The sequence below is a fragment of the Penicillium solitum genome (genome assembly GCF_028829755.1).
Source record: "Penicillium solitum strain IBT 25940 chromosome Unknown utg000004l_segment0_segment0, whole genome shotgun sequence".
Lineage (NCBI taxonomy): Eukaryota > Fungi > Ascomycota > Eurotiomycetes > Eurotiales > Aspergillaceae > Penicillium > Penicillium solitum.
In genome coordinates, this window is record NW_027072124.1 from 2,550,275 (window position 1) to 2,575,359 (window position 25,085).

A 25,085-nucleotide genomic window follows, 5' to 3' on the forward strand; every position below is an offset into this window, starting at 1 on the left:
GTATGAGTCCCCCATCGTTAATTTGCGAATGAGATGAAGGAACCATTGCGATATTGGACAGATGAAGTGATACTGTATATTCAACTGACTGGAAGGTTGACATATGTATACTTCCTTTCCAGAGGGGTTCTTATATGCGGACCGAAATCCATCATAGTTGTGGTAGTTATCATAGTACCGTAAAACCCAGACTACTTGGGTAAGCATGGATTACCAATAGGAAGAGTGGTAGTCACAAACTCACGTTCTTCAGGTAGTCGGAGATATTTATATTGCGCAACTCCTCAGGTCCAGTCCGCTTGCATTCATCAGCCATGCAAGAGAGGCCCCAAACGCTGGCCAGAACCAGACAGAACCAGGCCGACAATGATCCAACCATATTGTTCCGTCTGACCATTGGTGACTGAGGGGCCAACGGCTTCTACTTAAACCAATCACCCCAGCCTCACCACGTCTCGTCATTTATTTCCTTCTTCCCCCCGGCTTCTCGTTGTTCTACCCACCCATTACTCCACCTCTGACTATTCATTACACCGGAATGCGTCTGGTTTCTGCTCTCGTGGCGATTGCAGCGGCTGCCACTGCAGCATCTGCTGGCACAGTTCCCCCGGAGCTGGCAGTCATCGGCGAGCCATCGACCCTTTTGAATGTGACATACTCTACAGGATCATCCGAAGTCAGCTTCAAGCCTGGTGATTTCCTCAACGCATCTGGTATGCAAGAGAAACCTCCGAATTTCCTCGATAGTCTACCGATTCAAACTGACTAGAAGTTTCCAAATTCTAGTCTCCAAGGATGCACCACAGCTGCATCTGCATGACTTGGAATTTAGCAGAACCAATCGCTACCTTCTGCTAATGCTTGATCCCGACTGGAACAACACCAGTCCGCCATCGGTAATTGTGCATACCGTTGTGGCCAACCTGACCACTAATGTCAACAGTACTAGCAAGGCGAACATCGTCGCGACGTACATTGCTCCCAAGCCCAAGTCCGGAGCACACAATTACACATTCATGCAGACGACCGATCAAACCCCGCTCAACCGATTAAACCTGCCGCTGGAGAGTTTCATCAACTAGACTGAATTAGGAGCACCGGTAGCAGCCAATTACTTCCGTGTTACGGGGAGCGACAGCTCGAGTAATGGCACCGCCGCCGCTACCACCACCGGCACGATCGATAGCAGCACTTCCAGTGGGGCAGCTATCAAAATGGTGGCCAGCAATTATCTGGCGGATGCACTGGCCCTAGTGGGAGTAGCTGTTGCTGCTGCTTAAGTCAGTCTCTGCTTGTCATCGAACAAAATGTGCAGCAGAGTTTTGGGTCTCGTCTGCAGTTTCCTCACGGAGTACCGGAATCGAAGTTACTCTTCAGTCATTTCATGCCCATCTAGGGTCGTTGCATTTCATCTAACAGCCCAAAATCGCTCCGCCTCTACATAATAGTGGTGGGGTTGTCATATTTGCGGCTTTTGCCGATAAATATGGGCTACACGAGGCGGACGTATATCGTCTCGTCCGCCACGCAATGACCAGAGTATTCGAGGAACCTCGCGATAATAAGGTGGTCCACAGACGGGCCAGCATGCTGGAAGCGGAGGTTGGAGAGCGCGACGCATTTGAATATGCTATATTATTAGATGCACGGGAGATGGATGAGGAGGCGTGGGGGACTTTGCTACAGAGTGCGGATGCGTGAATTACACGGTTTAGGGCGGAGGCCGGTGGGGAGTTCGTTAACGGTGGTGGATGGCATCTAGGAGGGGTAATATAAGTTGAATATTTCTCCCTCTTTATCGCTGTCCAATGGTATATCAGAATGGACAGTCGCTAGTGGTGAGTTGAGAGACTTGACAGGGGTCTGCGGGGGGCCGTGGGGGCCGTTGGGGGCCTAGGCTAGGCTTGTTTGGCTAAGCTTTGCATACAACGCCATCCTCACTACTAGCCAGAATCCTGGTTCCTGCGATTTATAAAACGAGGGGGGTTGTCTTGCTTCTTCTCAATTTGATGATGGACCCTCTAGACTTGCTGTGTGCATAGTTAATCTCCAATTAGAGAGCCCGTCTTCTAGTCCAAGATGACAGATACTGCAACGACCCCGGATTGGTACCAATCCAAAGTAACAACCGTCGACCCCGATGCCCGATCACTCTTAGAGGAATACAGCGGCCTCCAACCCGACGAGGTCCTGTCCCATGTTCTCGCCCTAGTAAGTTCGCCTCCTGCGGGCGTAAAAGAGCCCATAATCCTGCAATAGACTAACGCACTAGGAAAACCAATCAGCGAGATGAAGCTTTCAAAATTTTCCCTTACCCCTGCATCGGGCAAATGCGGTTTTTGAGTTGCCATCTCGCGCGCCTTCCATTCTATCCACGTGTGCTTGCTCGCCTCCAGGCCCACGCCTCTGCAGGATTTCTTGATGCAGGATGCTGCGTCGGTCAGGAGCTTCGCTACCTGGTACATCGTGCCAAGATCCCAGCTCGAAGCCTGTACGGGTTTGATCTAGAAACCGGCTTTTTTGAACTTGGATATAAACTTTTCCGCGATGACGCTACGAGATTTCCAGCGACTCTGCTGCCAGCGAATCTGGGGACTCAGGATTCTAAATGGGAATCATCACCGGTTGTAGATACTATGCGGGGGAAAATTGATGTGGTGTGGGCAGGCTCATTGCTGCATTTCTGGGATTTTGAGGGGCAGGTGCAGTCAATCATTCGGTTGATTGGATTGTGTCGTGAGGGGGAGGGGGTGATTATATGTGGAAGGCAAATGGGTAGTTTGTTGGCTGGGGAGTATACGATGACCGGGTTACTGGAGACAACCCACTATCGGCATAATGTCGAGAGTTTGAAGGGTTTGTGGTTCGAGATCCAACAGAGGACAGGACAAAGGTGGGAAATCGAGGGAAGTTTGGAGGTCGGTGAGACGACAACCAAGATGCAGGGAATGAGTTTTATAGACTCCAATGCGAGAGTCATCTGGTGGTGTGCCACTAGGTTGTCCTAGTCACCCGAGGATTTTCTATACATCTTACTACGCGTCCATTGTCAGCTATATTGGAAATAGTCAACCTTTTGCGCCATATGATTCTCGTTTGTAAAAGTGATTCGATAGCCTAATAACACGCCATTCCATATAAGATCGCCTGCACGAACGATAATCGGAACCTGCGCATAGCCAATAGTTAACACGAGTGCAGAGTCAACGCACTGGGTGCGAGAAAATGCTTACAAGAGACATCTTGGGCCTGTGTTGGATATATTCAGTGCATTACTGACTCTTCACATTCTATTAATACTCACAAATCTCTCAATGTAAAATATGACTAATCCTGCATCCAACCCTCCAGAATCCCATCCATCATTTCACCCTTAAGCAAGCTCTCATATACCATGCTTACTGAGCTTCCGATACTCTTTTTTCCCTTTGTGGGAAGACCCTTCTGAGCGTTATACAAAGGATCATCTCGGAGCCCACAGTTCATGGGGATGTTCAGCTTCGAGCGCACCCAGGTATAGATTTTCGCAGTCCCCCTACCAAGCTGTGCGGTCACCTGCTCGGGAGAAATAGTTGGACCGGGATAAAACATTTCCTCTGCTGTGCTGGACACAACGCTCCCAAATTTATTCTTAAACGCGATGATAGTGGACACTGAACAATCAGGATTGTGAGTGGCCATGAATACATTCACTGACGACATAACAGCATCAACAACAGATAGGACACGATCTTTCCAAGTATTGGAGTTTGCGCGATACCAACTCGACTGGACAATGGGCAGGAGTGACGCACATAGCGTCTCAATCTGCGGACCCTCCAATCCGAGTCCATACAGGGCTCCGCTTGCGGTGAAGTCCTCCATCTTGGTGCGAAGTGTTAAAAGGAATCGATTGTGGTTTGCCCTGATTTCGACACCCTGACATGAGACATACATATGGCAAGCACTCATATGTGCCAACAGATCTGCAGCCTCCATAGTTCGTCGAGCTGAAATCAAAGCCAGAGAGTTGATACCCTGATTATGCATCTCAGCTGACATAACGTGGGCGGAGACGGGGTGTGCCAGGGCTGCCAACTCAGACATATAGGCTGACATGTTAATGTCGATTCCCTTCATGGTGAAGTTCTCTGATGCGGTGGCATTAAGGTTGGCCTCCAGACCATTATTTGTAGCAGGGTTGATCATCTCAGTAACCTGGGACCAAAGCATTCGTCCTATCATCTGAATGGCCAAACGAGCCTTATCCATAGCCGACGTCACAGCAGCTGCTTGGAAATTTCCACCAGAGTACACTCTTCCATTAGAGCCATCGTCTTGCTTGCTTGTGTCCACCAGAGGGTTATCTGATGTAGAGTTGAGTTCCACTTCGAGCTGATGTTGCGCTAGAAGAAGGTCCTCGATATAAGGTCCAATCCATTGAGGAGCTGTTCTTGTCGAATACCGATCTTGGCAGAGTCCGTCACCAGATGCCTGCTGCGATTCCAACCCAACAACAAACTTGGAGCCTTTCAAGAAGCTCCGGATATTGCCTGCCACCTCAATTTGCCCGGCGTGAGGTCGAGTCGCGTGAATGAAGGGATGGGTCCACTCTACATTCCCGGCCAAGCATTCCGAAGCGAAAGCCGTCAATATTTGAGACAACAACGCAAGCTGTTGCGTATCATACAATGCCAAGCTTGCTACTGCCACAGAAGGAGCAGTGCCGTTGATCAGCCCGAGTCCCTCCTTCGGACCGAGTCCCGTTGAGGAGAGCCCGCTCATTTTCAAGGCCTCAGAGGATGGCATAACTATGGCTTCTGCGCCCTTACCCACCTGGACAAACACATCTGGGTTGCCCATGATTGCTCCAGCAATGTATGCCATAGGCATAAGATCTCCAGATGCAGAAATGGTGCCCCTCAGTGGAATTAGGGGAGTAATGCCGTTGTGTAGCAGGTCAACCAGGCTCTTGAGCACGCACTTGCGGATTGCACTATGACCTCTGAGATTCTGATTTGCTCTGGCCACGATGGCGGCTCGAACCCAGGCGAGAGGCATGACGTGAGATGGTTCCCGCTCCGAGTTGCTGGCCGGATCCTTGTCAGCTGCGGTGATGATTCCACTTTGGATAAATTGCAGAAGATGGGTCTGCAGGTCGATGAGTTCGTTGGTTCTTGTATCAGCACTGCCACCGAAACCAGTGTTGACGCCGTAGATGACACATTTCTGAGAGATGACATCGGCCAGAGTGTCGACGGAGACCTCAAGCCGCTTAGAAAGCAGCTCGTCCGTGCTGATAGTGGGCTCGACTCCATGGCGGGCGACAGCCACGATAGAAGCAATGTCAAGGTTATTGCCATTGAGCTCAAGGTTTCGCTTCCTGCTCCTCAAATCATGCACGTGTCCCAAGAGTTGGAGTGTTGCGCTCATATGAGCCGATCGGCCATGCCTCGTCAAGGTCATGATAAGGTAGAGGCAGCAAATTATATAATCTCTCAACCCCAGGTGTCGTGTTATTGTCTGCTCGATTACCAAGGATTCAAATCACTATACAAAGGTTCGATTGAGTAATGCAAAATAATAGAGGAAAGGGAAATATATAAATATATAAATATGGGTAGTATATTCACTGTCTATTGCACTTGTCGAGTACAAAAATTATTAAAAGTGGACACCCGTATATGCAAGGGCCTGACCTCATCAGCTTCCTCCCGAGTGAAAATATCTCCGTTGTGAATCTGGCATATCGGTATGAACCCTACTAGACTCGCTTTATTTGAACTTTAAGCGGGTACTCAGCTGATCGGAACAACAGGCGATGGAGTGTGCCACCGGGGACTTTAGTTCTATTGGCTATTACGGGCTGGAAAAGAGCAACTTCACCGCCAGTTCATAGCTGAGGACTCGAGTGCCGGAGGGCCAAGGCCCCGGGTGTGAACTCTAGTTCCAAGTTGCCCAGGTGGAGCTATAATCGCCCAAAAAGCTCCCGATTTCCCCAGCCCCTGGATGACCTGGGAATCGACCACCGGAAAGGCAGTAAATAAAGGTTGGCGAATAGGCGGCAGGTTTTCGTCGCCCGTATTGGGGCTGATCTGGAAATTCTGAATCCCTACTTACTTACTTAGCTGGAACATGTACATTGAAAAGTTAAACAGCACAAATTCTATTCTGCAGAGGATGCAGGTAGATATCGATCCAGATTAATCAAATTTCCTAATTTAGCTGAACGGGGAACATACCTTGTTGATCAAGACGCACTAACCAAGATCTATCAGACTGAAAGGCCCCACCGGGCCCTAATGAAGACTACCACACCAGAAAGATAATATCTAACCACTGCTACACTCAATATCTAAATATGCACGAGGTCAGAATGGTTGATTACTCTTTTATGTCTTGATCAACAAATTCCAGGTCGTACTCAGCTGGAACCGATTTCAGATGAGCAGGCTTTCAGAAACTTGAAAATGAGACTGGGAACATGTGGTGGGGCGATCGATGTAAGGGGCAAAAAAAAGCAATATACTACTTCCACTAGTATATACTAGTGAGCAAGTAGTACTTTGTTCTTCAGATCCTAAATCTCAGACCTCACGTGGGCATGGAATGATGAAACTGCAGAGATTCCTAGAAAACTACATCCAAGAGTTTACCCTTCATTTTACCACTTTATGGAATCCAATAAGAGGGCCAGTATACGACTTTCGCTCACGCTTTACGACCACCCCACAGTAGACTACGCATGTCAGGACACTGCAATGGATATTGTTCCTCGTGATTACGTCAACGAAAATACTCGAATATACTTTGACGAGAAGGACAAATGGTACTACTGGCAGGGCTTGTAGGTCGACTAGATAATGACCTTCATACAGGCAGATTCACACAGTAGCGATATGGAATGAGTAACATTTGCTGTGGATAATAATCAATCTATCGCCCAGTCCTTCCAAACCGTTCTTTACTGTGAAACCAATCTCCGTATATCATCAGTAAAGCCAAAGGGGGGGTGAAAGCAGCTGCGATAAAGGCTAGAACAGTGTTACCCCAGCCCTGCCCAATGATTTCATATAAAGGAGGGCCGATTAATGGCAGAAAGGCCCCAGCAATCGCTCGGAAGATTACGCCAGCAGCAATGGCAGATGCCCCATGGATCTAGTAAACGTCCACCACATATGTTTCAGCAGGTAGGGTGGAAAGCGCCATGCTGAACCCCGCAACACACGTTCCGATGAGCGGCACGATGTATTGAACATGAAACTCTAATGTCCATCCGTAGATGAGGAATCCCAGAGGAAGAATGACTGCGGCAAGGAGCAAATGCATCAGCCGAGACTCCGGCTTGAATGCGTCACCCTTCGTTTGCCGCTGGTGGATCATGTAGCGGTCGGAAGTGAGACTGTAGAAGATCAAAGCGATGGTGTTACCGATGGCAAGAATTAAAAACGTCAAGCCAATGGAGCCGGTAGAAAAGACGGTGGGGTACGTCGACTCCAAAATTTCCGTGAGTGTGGCAAGGATGAATGACACTAAGGCGTATGTTATAGCCATATAGCTCGTCGTCAGAATGAGGATAGGAGACTGGGACAGGATCTGCATTGGTTTTATAGCGCTTTCAAGCATAGTGGATGCATCAACGCGGGCCTGGTATTTGGAACGATACTTCTTGTCGTCCGCGCGCTCCTCTTGTAACCGCTCCGCCTTCCGCCTCAGAATGACGACTGTGTATGTCTCCCGGAGCACAACCAGTAAAAGCAAGCTGAAGAACCCGAGCACGATGGCCGCCAACCAAATCGACCATCGCCAACCCAGGCCCTGTGAGACATACGCTCCTGCGATGGGTGAGATAAAATCTGCTATCATTTGAGTTCCCATGACTAATGCCATGGACCCGCCAGTTTGTTCCATTTGGAACAAATCCCCGACAATAGCGGGCCCGAGGGTGAGAATCGATAAGAAGCAACCCGTTAATAATCGGAACGCAATCAGCATGGGGATGTTTACGCTCAGGGCGCTGACGATCAAGCAACAGAGCGCGAGGAGATTTCCAATGTGGAAGACAGGAAGCCGGCCAAATCTTTCGGAGAGCGGCGCAATGCAAAACGGGCCAATGCCTTCCCCGAGCTCCCAAATCGTGACGAGCAAGGTCTGGTCGATCTTATTATGCGAATGGAACTCTTGCAAGACCCGAGGCGCCGTGGGCCGATCGTCATTGTCGAAAAGACACTAATTCGGTCAATCAACGAGGGCAGATATACAGACTGGCGAGAAAAAAGAAAGACGCTCACCTGACGAAACCCATCCATGAGATAACGAACACAATCAGCCATTTTTGCATTGGCGACCAATTCAAAGGGTTTCCTGGGTCGTTCTCCTCGAAGTCCACGAGGACAACATCTGGGTCACTGTCTCCGATAGCATTTTCTAATGGTTGTTTGGCGAAATCTTCATTCTCGCTTCCCGCCGCAGCCAGGGGCTCTTTGCCTGACACTTTCTGAGGCTCTACTGAAGATAAAATGTGGACTGGGTGGGTGAGAGCCTCATCGATGAAAGGCATCAGTGTCAAGCGGGTGGAATGCGCAAACTGTATCTATTTAACTGCCGAGATAGCAGGCAGGAAGGGACACAATGCGAAACAAGGCGACAGTTCAAGGGATAACATGCAGTCGTGGCTGGGGGATTATTACAGCACCTGATTTCATGTACACTTTGCTGATCCACCTATCAAGGAAGCCGAAAGGCTAAGCATTGCTAAGCATCCAAACAAGTACCTTTGATACAATACGTGTAAGTTCATAGAGAAAGCACTGTATGTATTCTGGTGGACGAAGAGGAGAAAGAGAGGACGAGAGAGCAGGCAAACTATCTGGGTTCTATTTACATGTGATGCCTTAGGCATCCGGGCATCCAACATCCCCCTCATAGAATCCTGCATGCACTCCCTATCAAGATCTCCAGTTCCGGCATACATAGTAAAACTCTGCAAATTTCTTGTGGATTTAGCACATGCCAATTAGCTCGGTAAAGATCTTGAATTGATCCTTTGCAAGAGCCTTGGTAAATCCATCTGCGGCATTTCGCTTGGTGTTCACTCGATGAATCTCAACATGTCCTTGCGCCACTGCATCTTTGACAAAGAAGTAACGAAGATTAAGCCATCTGTTCGCCGATTTGCCTCCTTTCTTCGAGAGAAGCAATTGTGAGTTGATGTTGTCAGTGTAGATCTCTGTAGGACGCTGCTCTGGGAGCATAAATGATCGTGCGATCTTGTTCAACCACATTGCATCACGACTAGGTTGATCCAGTGCACACCACTCAGCAACTGTCGTCGAATTGGCCGTGATCGTCTGCTTCTTCGTAGACCACATAATAGGTGATCCGGCAAGGTACCAGACGCTTCCTTCTGTCGATTTGCTATCTTCCCAGTCTGTATGTGAAGCATCTGTGTGTGCATAGAAGCGAAGTTCACCGGTTCGACCGAGGATAATTCCGATGTCAGGTTTTCGTCTCAGATACTTTACAACATGTTGCATTGCTTTGTAGTCAGAAAGGGTGGGATTTGCTAGTCGATGCTGTAAGCGTGTCACTGCGAAGCGAATGTCTGGTCGTGTCTTGACTGCCAACCAGTTTAACATCCCCACGATAGACTGATATTGATCAAAAGCATCGTCATCTAGTGCATTGGTCGCATCGGCTGGTGTCTCTCTCCATGCAGCTGGCAATGGCGTGTCTTTCCAGCCAGAGGTTTTAGCCATACGTAGCACCTTTTGCACGTACGCTTTCTGTGACATAGTGATTGTCCCGTTGGCGTAGTCTCTGTCGAGCGCACAGTTCAAATACTGCTTTGGCTCACCGAGGTCCTTCAAGTCGTAGTACTGACGAAGTTCGCTGACAACTTGCTCAATGTCATCGTCGGATGGTGCAGCAATGATGAAATCGTCAACATGGATCATCATAATAGTCAAATTCATGCCTTTGCCTTTGATATAAACGCAAGGATCATCATCCAGCGGACGAAAGCCAATCTGACGTAGTTTGCAGTCCATCTCTTCGTTCCATAGGAAAGCAGAGTCTCGCAATCCGAAGAGCGCTTGATTGAGTGTACACACCCAGTGTTTCTTGTCTCCTTGTGCATCTGCGTACTCAAAACCTGTAGGTTGTCTCATATAGACTGTCTCCACATCTTCACGTGAAGCATTGAGATATGCAGCAGTGAAGTCAACTTGCCTCCATTTTAGACCATACACTGCAATCAGTGTGAGAACGATTTTGATCATACATTCGGCGACGACAGGGGCATATGTTTCTCCATCATTTTTGTCTTGGAAGTTGCCACATACCACCCATCGTGCTTTGAAATCGTAGACTTCATCTCTGGTGTTGGATTTGACAGTGAATCTCCATTGTCCTGGCAGTACCTTAGCTTTTGACGGCTTAAGGATCAAGCTCCATGTGCCTTTAGCCTCGAGATCACTAAGTTGTCTTTGCATAGCCTCTTGCCATTGAGGCCAGAAAGGGCTCTTTTGCGCTTGCTTGTACGTAGATGGCAAGTCAACGTCCTTTGCGCATAGCGGCTTTCCATTGTAGAGAAATGGTTCGTCAATATCGACTTTGTCCATTGTCACATCAGCTGTTGCAGACATCGCACTAGGTCCCGCAGACCCCTGTCCATCACCCTCCGTCACGTTGTTACCGCCCGAGTCCTTCGCCTTTGCCCTTGTGGCAGCTCGTTGAATATCTCGGTCTCGTTTCTCGTACTCGACAGCGAGGTGTTTCTGCTTTGGATCGTGGTATCGGTCAGGTGCAATCCCGATATTCGCTCGTCTCGATCGGCGGGGTAGGGTGGGAGCCGGTGTAGCTGGGTCCTGAGAGATAGGATCTGGCGATGACTCAATTGAGATGATCTCACGGCTTGGTGACATCTCTGATCTCGCAGTAACCGGTGTGTTCTCAGTGCTTGTCGTTGTCTCCGTTGTATCGATAGCCTGTGTGATCTCACGACTTGGTGACACACTGATTTGTCGAGCGGGTGTAGCCTGTGTGGTCTCACGACTTGGTGACACACTGGCTTGAGGAACTGGTGGAGCTTGTGTGATCTCACGACTTGGTGACACACTAGCTTGTTGAACGGGAGAAGCTTGTTGAGTGGGAGATGAGAAAGGGTATTGGTAATCTGTTCTCTGTCGCTCTGGAGAAGGAGTCATATCTTCTGATTCCTCGGTGACAGCTCTCTCAATGTTGTCGGTATCTCGACGAATATCGTCCATACTTTCAGCAAGTTGAGACACTTGGGTTGACAGTTGTTGAAGTCTTCTTCCGAGATCTTCTTTCTTCCGCTCAATGTCCAAAACCTGTGAGACGCTCTCAGTGGTAGGATCCGTGATCTCAGTGATTCTCGCGCCTATCATCATGGGCTCCTCTCCCACAGTTGGGAGAAAACTTTGAAAGAGTTTGCGCTGTTTTATTGGCGGAATGATTGTTCTCTGCGGTGGTGCCTTCTGTGGTGTCTCAGGCATTGTAGATGCACTGCCATGAATTGTTGGAAGATGAATTGTAGACGGCGTAACAGGTGCTTGTACAGCTAATCGTGTAGGAGTTTGTACCTGTAGTGTACGTACTACTTGCTGCTGCTTCTTTTCTGGCTTCGAGATCTCGTCTTCTTGCGACAGTGAGACAGGCATGAATCCGACGACATCATCATCATCATCAGGATCCTTGGGATCGGTGGGTGCTTTGCTAGCTGGTGTTGGTCCCATACCATCGTCATCTCCAGGTTGCGGAAAACCAACATCACGAGACACTACCAGTTTCTTCGTGACTGGATCCCACACTTTGTAAACATGACCACCGTCCCCCTCATAGCCAACAAGCATACCTTTCCACGCTCTGGGTGCTGCTTTCCTAGCCTGTGTCCTCTTAGGCTTCGGAATGTGGACGTATGCAGCTGATCCCCATGGTCTAAGGTGCTTCAAGGAAGGCTCTGGGTTTGCAATTTCAAATTCTTGACGCCAATGTGTGAGCGGCGAGATCTTAGTCTTTGGATTGACTAGTCTGTTGTAGATGTAGATGGCTGTGTCTGTCGCATACGGCCACATCTCTTCCGGCATCTTCGCATCGATGATCATCGTTCTCTGTATGTCATTGATATGTCCACCGAAACGTTCCACCGTACCATTTGGCTCTGCGGTGTAAGGTGGTGTGGTCTCAAAAGTCATACCATGCTTCTCACCCCATTTGATGAACTCTTTAAACTCTGTACCGCCATCCATTCGCCAGATGCCTGGGTATCTGCCGGTGAGTAATTTGATCTTCTCACAGAACGCAGTAAGCTTATGGTAAGCATCACTTTTGTTCTTTAGCATGATTCCCTCAATTAATCGAGTAGCATCATCAACGACTGGTAGCCAGTAGTTCTCTCCGTTTGGCCCAGTGGGTTTCATTGGCTGTGTATCAACGTGGAATTTCCATGCTACATCTTGTACCCTCGCCTGTTGTTGACGGGATATCTTGAGCTTTGACTTGCCTTGAAAACAGGCGTCACAATCGAAGTGTTCCGTGCCGTACTGCTCATCATCACCTAGTTGTTCAGCATGTTGTAGTGTGGAAGCAATGCGAGCTTTTCCAGCATGTCCGAGACGTCTGTGGATCTCGTACGCAGTCACTTTGTTCACAAATCCAATCTCATCGTCATCGTCGGAATCTGTGTCCGATTTGATCTCATTGGGGTCATCATCGTCCTTCGGACTGACAAGGTACGGGACACCTGTTGACGTGTCTGCATACCCTAGGATGTCTCCCCTTCCATTTGTGAGATTCTTAGTGCGTGTGTCGTAAGAGATATCTTGTTCTTCAAGAAGCTTTTGCATGCCAAATAGCTTGCCGTGTCCCCCAGGAGTGTAGTAACCAGTTGTCATGAACGAGTACGTCTTTCCATCCAAACCTGGTAGGGCAGCCCTTACAATGACTTCACCGTGGCCTAGCGTGACGACTCTATTACCAGAGTAATCCTTGTACGCATAAGCTGTGTCAGGGTGATCCAGTTGGTATGTGTGGAAGTCCTCGAGATCGTGTGTCAATGTCTTGTCAGAACCAGTGTCTAGCAACCAATCATTCTTCCTGTCAACAGAATTGGCAGCTGCAACAACCATATTGTTCTGTCCATCTTGACGTTGAGTTCTCTGGATAGCCTTTGAATAGGCCCACAAGTTGCCGGACGGTTCCCACGAGGCTGGTGGGTTGTCACTGAGATAGGCACATCTCTTTGCAGTGTGCGGTCCAAAGCCGCAGAATGAACACATGTTATTGTCATCCTTTTGTGTGCCATTACGCATCTCTTTTGCGTAGTCATGAATGTCTTTGCCGTCGGCAGGCTGCTTGCGAAGACCTCTCTTCTTCTTCTTTTTAGCAGTGGCTACGTCTTCGTCGATAGCATTGATGTCTTTGCTGGATTGGGTGTTATCGTCTTTGTTGTGACCGTTGTTGTGACCACCTCGGCCACCACGGTTTCCTCCACGACCACCTCTTCCATTGCCTCGGCCACGGCCGGCATTGTTATTGTAGACAGCATTGGTGACACCTTCCATGTCAGCAGCTGCTTGGAGTGCTCTCCAGTACTCCTCCACCTTGTCGAGATTGAGTTTCTTGGGTTCGAGACTTGCGACTTCTTCCCTAATAAACTGGACCTTTTTGACTTCCAATTCAAGGTTTTGAAGGACTTGTGATAGGCCGTGTGCTGGGTGCGGTGCTGCCTTGAATCGAGCAAGCACATGGTACTGTCGCTGGTACTCCTCAATGTACTCGCTTGCTGAGTTGTAATCCGATCGTTTCATCTTATCGAACTTCCTCATCTCAAGGAATGCAGTTTGCATCCGGTCACTGCCTTGTGTCATAGCCATAAGCTCATCGTACAATTGATCAGCGTACTTAGGCATCTTTGACAAATTGCGCAGCTTGTTCTGTAGTGTGACATCGATTTGATTGTACATCCAGCTTGCAACTAAGCGAGACCAGTACTTCCATCTTTCAAACGAAGCATGCGACTTGGGAGGTCGGGGAATGTCGCTTTCTAGCAGCCATTCCAAAGCGTATGGGATCAACTGGTAAGCCAGTGCCTGTTTCCAACCACTTGGATCAGTGTCATTGTGCTCCAGTGTCCTCACTTTCTGAATTTTGGTCATTGCAATCGTTGGCAGACCATGTCCCTGATGGGACGGCTTGTTATCCTCATCCTCGCTGTCACTGGCATCCTGCGCAAATTGGATCGGATCGTTCAAGGACGGGACTTCATTGGGATCAATCGTGTTAGGCGGTACGCCGGGAGGGGGGGTTTGTGGGTTGGTGTCCCCCACATTTCCGGTCGCGACGTCTGCCATGATTGGATTGTAAAGCTAAACGGAGCTTTTGCCGGCGGGGCTCGAAGGATTTCCTGGATGTTATTGGCTGGATCCGAATCCGTGTAGTGTACCACGCACAAAGGTGGATCCACTGTGGGGTCAGATCGTCAAAAGTCTCCAGATGAAAATAGCTTCAGAGAAAAGAGTTGCTAGTGGTCCAACTAGCAAAAGAGGCTCATAACCTGATACAATACGTGTAAGTTCATAGAGAAAGCACTGTATGTATTCTGGTGGACGAAGAGGAGAAAGAGAGGACGAGAGAGCAGGCAAACTATCTGGGTTCTATTTACATGTGATGCCTTAGGCATCCGGGCATCCAACAACCTTTGCTCCCGACGGACTCCGAGACCCAACCAACAACCACCCCTGGACTAGGCTACATTCGGTTTCGTACGAAGCTAATACAAAGCTTGAAGCGATATACCCCCCTACCTTTGGAAAAGCTTCTGTTATCTCGGTGATTCCTCCCTTCACATATCATCAAAATGTTTCTAAATAACCTAAATAGGTTAACTCGACTTACCTAACAAGCGAACGGACACCTCCTGGATAGGTTGCAGTAGCGAGCAAGTTGTGCATTGAACGGGTGATCTTCCCGTTTGTCCTGTACACTGCTCCTGAGTTGTCTTTCACTACTCATCATGGGGTCAAGTGTTACGACTGAGTACGATGATCTCGCGGTCTCTTCGATAAATGCCGAGTGGGCCCCCACAGAGATGACAACCGGGGCCAGAGGAAAAGGTGCTGACCACGTCACTAGAGATAATAGGGACGACGAAATGGAGAACCCTGCGCGTCCTAAGGGAGCGATATTTGTCATTCTTTCACTCTCAATCCTGCCGAGGGATTTATTTGTTGCATATATATGTGATAAAATGGTCCCTCGCTGCTGCCGCGCTCAACATCGATTTGTCTGACCTAGCATATTGAGAGACTCCTATGACTCGAGCTGCGTCGCGACACTTGCTTCTGTCATTTCTGCCGAATTTGGTGGCCTCAATTGGAGCCTCATAGGAAGTTAATTTCCACCCCGCATTCCTTCCGCATTAACCTCGAATCCAGATATATCTCACACGGTGAACCGTTAGCTTGCTAACATCTAGCTTGCTAACATCTAGCTTGCTAACATCTAGCTTGCTAACATCTAGCTTGCTAACATCTAGTCCGACCGTTCCCATCCACGGTCAAATATACTCCTTCTCCTCGATCAATGATCATATGATATCGTTCTTTGTCTTCGTGATTTTCTCCGTGCTGGCTGCCTCGGCGCCAAATTCAACAGCATTCTTTATCGGCGTACCTTGAGTAGATTAAAATCTACTGGTATGTTTGCTGGTAGCAGTACGTGAGTACTACACGGAGTTCCCTGGCTAGAAGGTGCAAATGGGGTCAGACCATTGAGGTTAAGACTTAAGGGAAAAGTTGCAATCACAACATCGACGTATTTATATAGCCCTGTCCGTATATTGATTCTAACAAAATCCTTTCGATTGCGTATGTTCCATGCACACTTTTTTGCGGCCTGTACAGGTTAGTCAGTGTTTTTCATTCTATAATACACCATTGTAACTGAGCCAAACAATCAAGGAGCTTGTCCTGAAATTATGTCAATATAACACCTACCTGGCTAAGCAAAAACTTCCAAGACCCAAGGTGAGGTAATTGACTAGACACCTCAGCCTTTGGGTCTCATGGGAGACAGATGGCTATCAAAGCATTCATTATTCGACAAGTCTGCTCGTTGACTTCATTGAGCAACTTAGGCTAGAAAGGCATAATCGTTGAAAGCAAGAGAAGAGAGAAGAAGGATTGATTCTCTACAACGAACAAAAGCTAGTTGGTTGGTTAACTAAATAGTGAGTAGAAGCCTGACGAACCAGGAATTTACAACACTCTGCCAGGTATACCCTGGAGTAACTAACCACCGGACGCCCCGACACGTGAGATCCCGTAACCCTAAGGCGACCTTGACACTCCCTCAGTAGATCGTAGCTCATTTGCACTATATTTCCCTTTAGCTATCCGCTATCATGTTTGGCCATATCTGTTTCCAGAAAGGTCGTAATAGCAGACTTACCCGTTGGTCAATACAGCTCCCTTGTCCCTCACAGCACCGGAATGTGCCTCCGTTAACGCAGAATTGTCCCTTCATGGAGCACCCAGCTCTCGCCTCCAGATCTGGGCCGGCTTCGGCCATTGCGAAAGCAGCAAGTGCAAACAGGACAATAAAAAATTTCATTTTTGAGGAGTTGATTCGTAAAGATTGTTCAAATTTTCTTTGAGGGGTTTGAAGAGATAGAATAGAAGGGTAATTCGAATTTACTGTTGAGGAATTGGTTTCATCACTCCAATGGGCGTCGAGGCTTATATAGGGCCGATGATATATTGATTATTGCCTTAATGCAAGCAATAGCTTGCAAGGGTTGGACGCCTCATACTACGGCAGTGCCAGTGTGTCATATCGTGTGTCATATCTTATTTTGCCAGCAGAATATTTCATAAATTAGGATATGTCTTTATTGGCTAGAAATTGATAGAAATGAATACTGTAGAAATTGACATTTTACGAAGCAGTTGAGTTTCCACTAAAGACTAAGTATAGCGGACGGTATAATGAGTTCGGAAGGTAGTAGTTAGTAGAAGGGGTACTAAAATTTTTGCTGTGTCACTGCAAAGATTAATTACTAAAGTTTGTACGCAGGAATGGAAATAATATGATATGGGCCACAGGACGCTATGCACTGCCATACCTAATATCTCAAAACAATGCCTTACTAGTTAGCAATTTCAGGTTGCATCGCAGGAATTGGATCAGTTGACACTGTAATGCCTTCGAGCTAAGAAGTAAATAGGTCAGAAATTGCAGGTCTCTGCTTAAACAGCAGAATCTCTGTAGATCAATCTTGGCATCTTGGGATATGAGTGAGCATTCGTGAGGATTATCCCTGCATGATGGAGATCATGCACATACCAAGCCTATACGAGCAAGCCTATACGAGCCGCGGGAGTGGAGCCCCCAGTAATTGATCGCCGGACCTCTCCGTGCACGGATGGGGTCCGCCTTTTGCAAGAACAGCTAGGAGCAACACAATGTCACAGAAAAGAGGACAATACAACATTGGCAGTCGAAACGGTCCTAGAACTCTCAGTCTGATTATGTATCGACCAATCGAACATTCTCTACGGGCACGTATCGGGCGAGAACACTATGATTGGTTGTATCGTTTGAATCCCATATTCACAGGTAGAAGCTTGCGTAGAGCGCTGTTCTTCGGCATTGCAATGGTAAAATAAAAAACAGGACTTTGTCAAGAGGAAGAAAAATTCATATATAGGCGTGAGAAGTCTTGCAACATCAGTCGGAATTTTAGAAGCTCAGGGATAGCAGCCAGGCTTTTTATTTTGGATTTTCACACATGTCCGTAGTTCTTTTTGTTTGCCTCGCAAAAATCATCCATAAGTAAAAAAGAGGCTAGCCAGGCGACCCACTTTCGGCTTCCAACCAGTATTCCAGTTGGAAGTTCACCTAGAGGGGTCTATCTGCAAGTCTAGGATATCCAATACCACCTCACTTGGGCCTTCCCGGAGTCTGAGAAGGCACTGTGAGACCCGAAGGTTGAATATCCCCCATACACCCTTGATCCCTTTGAGAGCAAAAAAACATAAACCCTATAAAACCGCCAGGATATCCCACTTTTTAATTGTAGTCTCACCATCGCAGAGAAAGCTTCTTTTACTCTACACAGCTATATTTTCATATCCCCGGGTTTTTACCTTCGCAATTTTACAATGAAGCTCTCCATTCCCATCCTTACTGCCTTCTTTGGCTTTTCCATGGCGTTTGCCGTGCCTAATACTAAGGATGTCTCTGAGCAAGCTGTTCCTAACAGCAAACATTCCCTTGTTCAGAGAAATGTCCACTGTCCTTCGAATAAGCCAACCGACTGCTGCGGTGTGAGTTGGGGATATTCACTGATTTGCATTTCCGTCCCACTAACAAGTTTCTCAATATAGTGTTCCGGCGGTCTCGGGACTTGCATCAACTACAGTTGCGTTTGCCAAGGCTGTTAGTAAACAGGCAGTTTACTGATGACCACTGAGACCCTTTTTAAGAAAAACACAACCGGGTATACTGAGTTTCGAGGGACTCGTAAAACCCAGATTGTTATTTCTCATCCTTCGTTTCTATTTGGTGATTGCAGCAAATCTATGTTTCTAGTGTCCTTCCTAAAGGTCTGCAAGATAAGGTGGAATCAATTCAATAACACTATGGTATCCTCAATGTGGTTACAAATGCTTTGTTTCTTCAAACCCATGCTATCTGACGATCAGCCACTTTTCCTATCAAGTATAATTTTGACCACCCTCTAAAAGAAGATTATAATAGTAATAGTTTATTGGCTGGATAGGAACTGGAATGGAGGCAATTAAATGTAGAGAATGTACCTGCTGCCCTCCGTTTCCTCAACCTGCGCTGATCTAGTTGATATGTAGGAGGTAGAGGTCCGTCCCGAAGACTATCAATTATCTTTTTTTTAAAAAAAAAAAAAAGAAAGAAAAAAAAGCCTCCAGGATTGTCGAGCAGTTTTCGTCCTCACTGTGAGTGATACTGTTGATGGCGAACGAGAAAGGTTTAGCCGCTTAGAATATGAACGTAGGCCTTATGTTGTGCTTTTTTAATTTTAGGCGATGTCGGTGTTAGCCTAGGTATACTTAATTTGCGTAATAGGAGCGAGGAGAAAAGGAGCAATATAGATAACGCACATAAGCGCCATTTCGGCATGGCTGGTATTTCCCCATCGGCCCGAGTACCTAACTATTCATGTTCAACTCTTATGGATAATTCCAGGACTTTTAGATTATTAACCCCGAAAAACGGTGGTCTTATTATGCTCCGGCATATATAACTATTAACTGATATATAACTGACTAAAGGGACGGTTTACGTGTTGAGGATGACTTATAGTGGGAGTGTTCGGTTGAGACTAACGTGGACCTGGCTATACTTGTATGTAGTGAAACTATTCTCTTCTCTTTATTCTCTTAGCGCTAGTAACCTTTGTTTATAGGTCATTTTCTCGCATTGGGACTTACCTGCCTCATTATACTAAGTTCGAAACTCCTGAATGCTACTTCCTTTTTTCTCTTTTTAAATTCGATAATATCGACTCAGGTGACGGTATATACATATATATATTGGCCTCGGGAATATATGGCAGTGTTTAAGCATCGAAAGTATCAATGTGGGGTACAGATACTCCCTGCATCCTTAAACCGTAGCTGAGGCCAGACCAAACAGTTTTTACTACAACGCACCTACAAGAAAAAGGCCAGCACGGGAGCTCAGCTCCAGGGTTGTGCAGGATATTTAGGTGTAAAGTAGTGAGTGGTGATCAGGGCATCCAGGTGAATGGATTGAAGGGGCAGAAGAGTACGGCGGCAACGGCATTTTGCTCGTAAAAATAGGAAGAAGAAACCAAAAATAAACAAAAACATACAACAGTGAGGATTCGCTGGTGGTCACCCACCCAACTACTAACTCACCGGCGTGTGGCTTAAGTACGGCTGAGCGGACGGGAAGCCCTGTTTTCCACACCCTATGGTCGTATGTATTATGTTAAGTGTGGAAGGGAATTATAGAGCAGAACATAGGTTGTGGAAAGGAGAGCATCGCGCGACTCGGGGCAAGAGGGGTGAGTGCGCTATAGACATTGTGAGAATCTAGATGAAGATCGGTTCATACTTTTGTGACAGAAATCTGCTGGTATGACAATATATGACGACGTATAGTATAAATGAAAGATATTAGTGACACTAAAATGAGAAAATCTGATATTTTTGGGATGGCCTACTAATCTTAGTATGTATGACGTCCTCTAGACGGTCTATGGTTATTCCGGGGTTTCAGTACTATATTCTACCATCCATGGATGGTATTGCTAGGCTTCTCTAGAACCCAATTAGTCCCGGACCCAACCCAACCCAACTTTGGGTTGGGTTTGGGGGCCAAACGTTGGACCTAAGCTGAGTCTTAGGTTATACTGGGTGGCCTAAAAATATCCATGGGCACCTAATTAGGTCACAAACATAATCACCAGACGCATCAAATCAGCTAAGATCGGGAAAACCGAGCAAAGCCCCCCAGCTCTAGTCCTAGTGACTTTGATGGGGATAGTTTTGCGATAGATCTAGGGATCGAAACAGAAGATAACGTAGCCGACATCACCTAGACAGCGAGGGAATTTTATCGCCAGGCTACCTACGGAGTAGTTTCAGCCTTATTATAGAGGAATTTGTTAAGCCTATTTTGGAATGAGAATTCGATTTATGAGGAATTAACACTGAAAAAAAAAATAATAAAACAAAAAAACATTAAAAAAAAAAACCCCAAGACAAGGTCCCTTAATCGACCGTTCTATATATAGCCTTTGCATGTCTGCCACCACTCACTATTTATGCATCTCCAGGGCTGCGTCCCCGACTTATCTAACAACCGAACGGACACCTAGTTAAATTTGTTCCACTAATATGCTCCCCTCGTCCAATCCTCATCCGCAGTGTCCAAACTCTCTCTACGCACTTCACGCTCTTAGTCGACCGTCCGCCCTCCTCTGCCTTTTTTCTTTTTTTGAACAAATGTGTGACCGACCTATCAGAGTGACTCTATAGGCCGTCTTCCTTGCTCCTAGAGTGCCAAGACTCATCACTAATGTATATCGGCCGACTAAGATTCGGGCAGCTAACATTCCAGCCTACCACTCTAATAGCTTCTATTGTAGTCATCTGTCTTCCCTCTACCAAACTATACCTCATGAGAAAGCTATAACGCCCCTCCAACCTTTCAACCGCGTTTAAAATCGATACAGTAGGATATATGCCAATTTATAGTCATCAAAACAGCATCTCTTTCTTGGCACCGTATACTAGAACGGTGCATTAACGTGGCACTAGTTCCATAGCTACATTATTTCCCTTGCATTAGAAGACAGTTGTTTGAATCCGCCTTCTCACCTGTTAAAATCGCTGGTCAGTTCTTGACACGAGTTTGGCAAAGTGGATACTATACGAGCTTGAACCAGGCCAGGCAGGATGACCGCATGGCTGACATGGGATTCTCGGTATGGACCAGTCGACCAAGGGCATGTTGGCCCAGGAAGGAAGGACCTACGCCGTATCCAGTTGTTTGTATGCTCGACTACGAGGACAGCTTATGACATCATCCTCCATAGTGTTCATGTGGGGTAGGCATACATAGATGACTTGGACGGTACCGCGACCGGAGTCGGGAGCGGAGAAACCGGTTGAATCGTCGATAACCACTTGATTCAGTCAGTCTCTCCACACAGCTGAAATTATTCTTTGGTCCGAATGGAGAATCATCAACAAAAGCTCCAGCCACTGTTGAGAAAATGGAGGGATTATGGGGTTGATGTAACGCTACCCGGTGGTTACATCTACCCGGTGTGATGTCTTTGATGGTGTGGGGTACATGCAGTGGCGGTGATGCGCATGTCTCACCCACCGGTCGTATTGATTCGCCGTAGGGTGGACTCGCGGGTGGTGGCCTTGCAATCCAAGACGTGGTTCCTATTCCACGTCTTGGATTGCAAGGCCTCCCAGATATGCTCTACTAGTACATCATCGATACTGCCTGTGGTCCGAGTAGCAGACCTATATGAAGACCCCCAATTCCTTCCATTCTCGGGAGGAAAACAAACAATCCAACCTTCTATTTAACCATCTATTTCAAAACAAAAAGCCGAATACCAACCATGAAGACCTCCCTATTCACATTTGGTGCCCTCGTCGGCCTGGTCTCAGCCCAGAATGCCATCGTGTATAATAACTGTCCTACCACCGTGTATGTGCAGTCGTTCCCTATCGATGGTAGCGCCCCCGGCCCTCTCACCACTGTTGCCAATGGGGAAACCTTCTCTGAAGAATTCAAAGTATCTGGTTCGGTACGTTACTCCGTCCTATTCGATCTGCATAATACTCTACATAGCAAGGGAAGCTCACAAGAGATCGAATATATAGACTGTGAAGATCGCTAAGACAAAGACGCTGGATACGCCTCTCTTCTTTGGCTATTCATTCTCGTCCAACCCGGACTACGTGTACTGTGAGTCCACCCAATCTATCTGTCAGATGGGAATCTTTTACTAACCGCATCCTTCTTCAAGATGAGCTGAACACGGATTGGGGTAACCCCTTCGCAGCGGACTCCAACTCGCTGAGTCCCGGCGATGGCTGTGAGGCCTTTGACTGTGCGGCCAATGATGCCGCCTGCTACAGTACCCAGGCTAACAAGAAGGTCTATGGGTGCCCCCAGCCAGTCACCCTGACGGCGGACCTCTGCCAGTAACTGTCGTCTACATTCTGTAACGTGGTAGGGTTAAGGGGATATCTTGCTTTCTTGTCCTTGTTTCAATCATTTCAACCTGTCGCAGCCCGTTTCAAGGATAGCTATGTGTGAGAATGGGACGGGCATTTGTTATGACTACTATATATAATCTGTTGGATTTTCCTATTCAACCAAAAACCCTACAATTGTAGTAGTCGAGGATATTTCTAACATTTTCAACATAATCACGAGATAAAAAAGAATACGGCACACAACGACTACTATAGCATATATAGTTAGCGCTTCCTAGGGATTCTTTTTGAAGAATATGAATTTAATACACCTTTTACGAGCACCGCTGGTAGTTCTCCGATGCGGAACGGAATCTATGTCTATAGGAAAGCTATCATTTCTGTAGTTTATTACAGTGATGGACGCGCTAGGACACACTATTTGGTATGTTATTGATCAACGGACTTTTACACGAGTAATCTCCCAACCTTGGTGGGAGGGATCAACGAGAGCGTCACTCGCTTAGGCACATTATTTTGATTCCAGTAGGCAATACCATGGCGGAGCCAACTCGCATAAGTCCCATGTATGATATCGGAGCCCGGGTTGTCCCGCCAGAGTGAGCCAAGGGTGACCTTGTTAACCCGCAGGATAAGCCCGTGAGCAAGTTTGAAACCAAAGCTGCGCGACAGACATGCCTCAACAATCTCATGAGCCTTTTTCTGTTTCTCAGACTCTTCCTCCCCATCTTTCGGCAAGGGAAGTGATAACACATCGAATGCCTCCTGTCCGTTCCAGGCAGTGAACTCATTAATGAGTTGCGACCCTTCCATGAACTCAATCGCATAGAAATGCTTCATGCAATAGGCTGGACCGTCCCAATTATCTTCGGCATCGACCAACCCCATGACTGCAGTAGCCACCTGGCCTTGAATGATATAGTCGGTTAAAAGGCGGCTGACCTCCGCAGGGCCGATGAAAGTCCCATCATCTTCGGTAATTGTAAATGCACCACCCATCAAAGGAAGGCCTTGGAGGAGGGGGCTAGCATGCATGCCATCGGTGGTTGTTTTACCACCATCTGCGCCCCAAAGGGCGAGGAGTAGACGATGGCAACGAGTAAAAAGTGCGTTATTGGGCAATGCGGCGAGGAAATAATTGCATAAACTGTAATGATCTTCACCACTTGGTGTATAAGATAGAACCTCGTATGGAGAGTCAGGGTTTGCAATTGTCTCAGTCCATAACGTATCCAGATCGCCAATTTGCATCATACCCACGTCCGCATAGACACCCCCATATCGCAGGAGCAGTGGCCAACGGACAAGGTCCGAAGTGTGTTGTAGGGCGTAAGGGCCAGTGAGAGTCTCATCTGTAAAAGCGCGTGGAAAAAGTTCTGGATCTGTGACATTTAAGAACTCGGCGATATTGCTTTTTGATCCCGGTTGCCGGTCGATGATTCGCACAGTCCACCCTTGCATGGTGAATCGGCGGTGCCATGCACGCACTGTGCGCTGTGTGTATGGGTGCATGTTGGCGTAGCCTGAGTGCCAGAAGAACCATATATTTTTGACGCCCTTTACTGGCTGGGGATCTAGGAGGTCAAAGTCTATGTCGGCATCTGGCCGTAGATCGAGAAGGCCAGAGGGGATGATGTGCATCCCGATAGGTAGAAGATATTCCATTGCCGAAGTTGAAGTCGAGGTCGAGGTCGAGGTAATTGAGGTTATATTGGATGCAAGCATGTCGCGAATGTTGATTTCACATAGCGTGATACTGTCTTTTATAGATCCACGTATCCATGGATGAAAGTTTGTAGAGGGGCATATCAGCCAATCACGGCGGTGATCAGATGTGAGCAATAATGAGTCAACGCCAATTTAAACCGCGACCTCGAGACCAGATTGACATCCCAGGGTTCTCCTGATAAGCAGCTATTATTGATTCATCATACTACCATACCATACATATATGTGCCTTCGGTCGCCAGGTTCCACATTCATTCCGGGTATCCACCGAGACGTACTTTCAAATTGGAAATAAGACATATTCAAAAAAACTCCCACTGCGGGTTAATAGGCCCCCAAATGGGCCCCAAGCAGTACAAATATGCCGAGAATTCAGAAGTTGAACCCTCTTTTGACGTTTTTAAAATTACCCTTCGTTTTATCCCCGTTACTAAGCCTGATTTTAAAGAATGTTTTATTAGTTTAAATTATTTAGAATCAATTACTAGTTATCTCTCTATATCACGTTTAAAAACGCGAGAAAGCGCATTATTTAGATAATTTATAAATTACAGAAGTTCACTTAGAAAGTAGTAGTACTCCTTCTACCTAGATCCTAGATATAGT

The 25,085-nt window shown here is 47.2% G+C and overlaps 8 protein-coding genes across 8 annotated transcripts; 4 read left to right on the top strand and 4 right to left on the bottom strand.

Annotated features, from left to right (window-relative positions):
- Window positions 1-538: 538 nt before the first annotated feature.
- Window positions 539-1,280, top strand: N7455_006962 (uncharacterized protein; the record flags this gene model as incomplete). The annotated part of the gene is made up of 3 exons (XM_040953531.2): window positions 539-713; window positions 787-1,068; window positions 1,093-1,280. 3 exons carry the CDS (start codon window positions 539-541, stop codon window positions 1,278-1,280), a joined length of 645 nt encoding a protein of 214 aa, XP_040815985.2.
- Window positions 1,281-1,964: 684 nt separating this feature from the next.
- Window positions 1,965-3,084, top strand: N7455_006963 (uncharacterized protein). The gene is made up of 2 exons (XM_065605467.1): window positions 1,965-2,211; window positions 2,286-3,084. Exons 1-2 carry the CDS (start codon window positions 2,080-2,082, stop codon window positions 3,006-3,008), a joined length of 855 nt encoding a protein of 284 aa, XP_065461321.1. The 5' UTR covers window positions 1,965-2,079; the 3' UTR covers window positions 3,009-3,084.
- Window positions 3,085-3,327: 243 nt separating this feature from the next.
- N7455_006964 (aromatic amino acid ammonia-lyase) lies at window positions 3,328-5,412 on the bottom strand (the record flags this gene model as incomplete). The annotated part of the gene is made up of 1 exon (XM_040953538.2): window positions 3,328-5,412. The coding sequence occupies one exon, from the start codon at window positions 5,410-5,412 to the stop codon at window positions 3,328-3,330; it is 2,085 nt and encodes a 694-aa protein (XP_040815924.2).
- Window positions 5,413-5,861: 449 nt separating this feature from the next.
- Window positions 5,862-6,122, bottom strand: N7455_006965 (uncharacterized protein; the record flags this gene model as incomplete). Its single annotated transcript, XM_065605468.1, is given in 2 exon segments — window positions 5,862-6,091; window positions 6,104-6,122. 2 exon segments carry the CDS (start codon window positions 6,120-6,122, stop codon window positions 5,862-5,864), a joined length of 249 nt encoding a protein of 82 aa, XP_065461322.1.
- A 1,015-nt stretch (window positions 6,123-7,137) lies between these two features.
- N7455_006966 (uncharacterized protein) lies at window positions 7,138-8,539 on the bottom strand (the record flags this gene model as incomplete). Its single annotated transcript, XM_065605469.1, has 2 exons — window positions 7,138-8,208; window positions 8,276-8,539. 2 exons carry the CDS (start codon window positions 8,537-8,539, stop codon window positions 7,138-7,140), a joined length of 1,335 nt encoding a protein of 444 aa, XP_065461323.1.
- A 6,477-nt stretch (window positions 8,540-15,016) lies between these two features.
- N7455_006967 (uncharacterized protein) lies at window positions 15,017-15,589 on the top strand (the record flags this gene model as incomplete). The annotated part of the gene is made up of 2 exons (XM_065605470.1): window positions 15,017-15,286; window positions 15,539-15,589. 2 exons carry the CDS (start codon window positions 15,017-15,019, stop codon window positions 15,587-15,589), a joined length of 321 nt encoding a protein of 106 aa, XP_065461324.1.
- A 6,558-nt stretch (window positions 15,590-22,147) lies between these two features.
- Window positions 22,148-22,740, top strand: N7455_006968 (uncharacterized protein; the record flags this gene model as incomplete). Its single annotated transcript, XM_040953654.2, has 3 exons — window positions 22,148-22,336; window positions 22,413-22,497; window positions 22,559-22,740. 3 exons carry the CDS (start codon window positions 22,148-22,150, stop codon window positions 22,738-22,740), a joined length of 456 nt encoding a protein of 151 aa, XP_040816040.1.
- Window positions 22,741-23,198: 458 nt separating this feature from the next.
- N7455_006969 (glycosyltransferase) lies at window positions 23,199-24,416 on the bottom strand (the record flags this gene model as incomplete). The annotated part of the gene is made up of 1 exon (XM_040953629.2): window positions 23,199-24,416. The coding sequence occupies one exon, from the start codon at window positions 24,414-24,416 to the stop codon at window positions 23,199-23,201; it is 1,218 nt and encodes a 405-aa protein (XP_040815876.2).
- Window positions 24,417-25,085: the final 669 nt, after the last annotated feature.

Coding starts and splice junctions, on each gene's coding strand:
- N7455_006963 (XM_065605467.1), top strand. CDS start 2,080: ATGACAGATACTGCAACGACCCCGGATTGGTACCAATCCAAAGTAACA. Junction 2,212..2,285: donor TGTCCCATGTTCTCGCCCTA/GTAAGTTCGCCT, acceptor AAAACCAATCAG/CGAGATGAAGCTTTCAAAAT.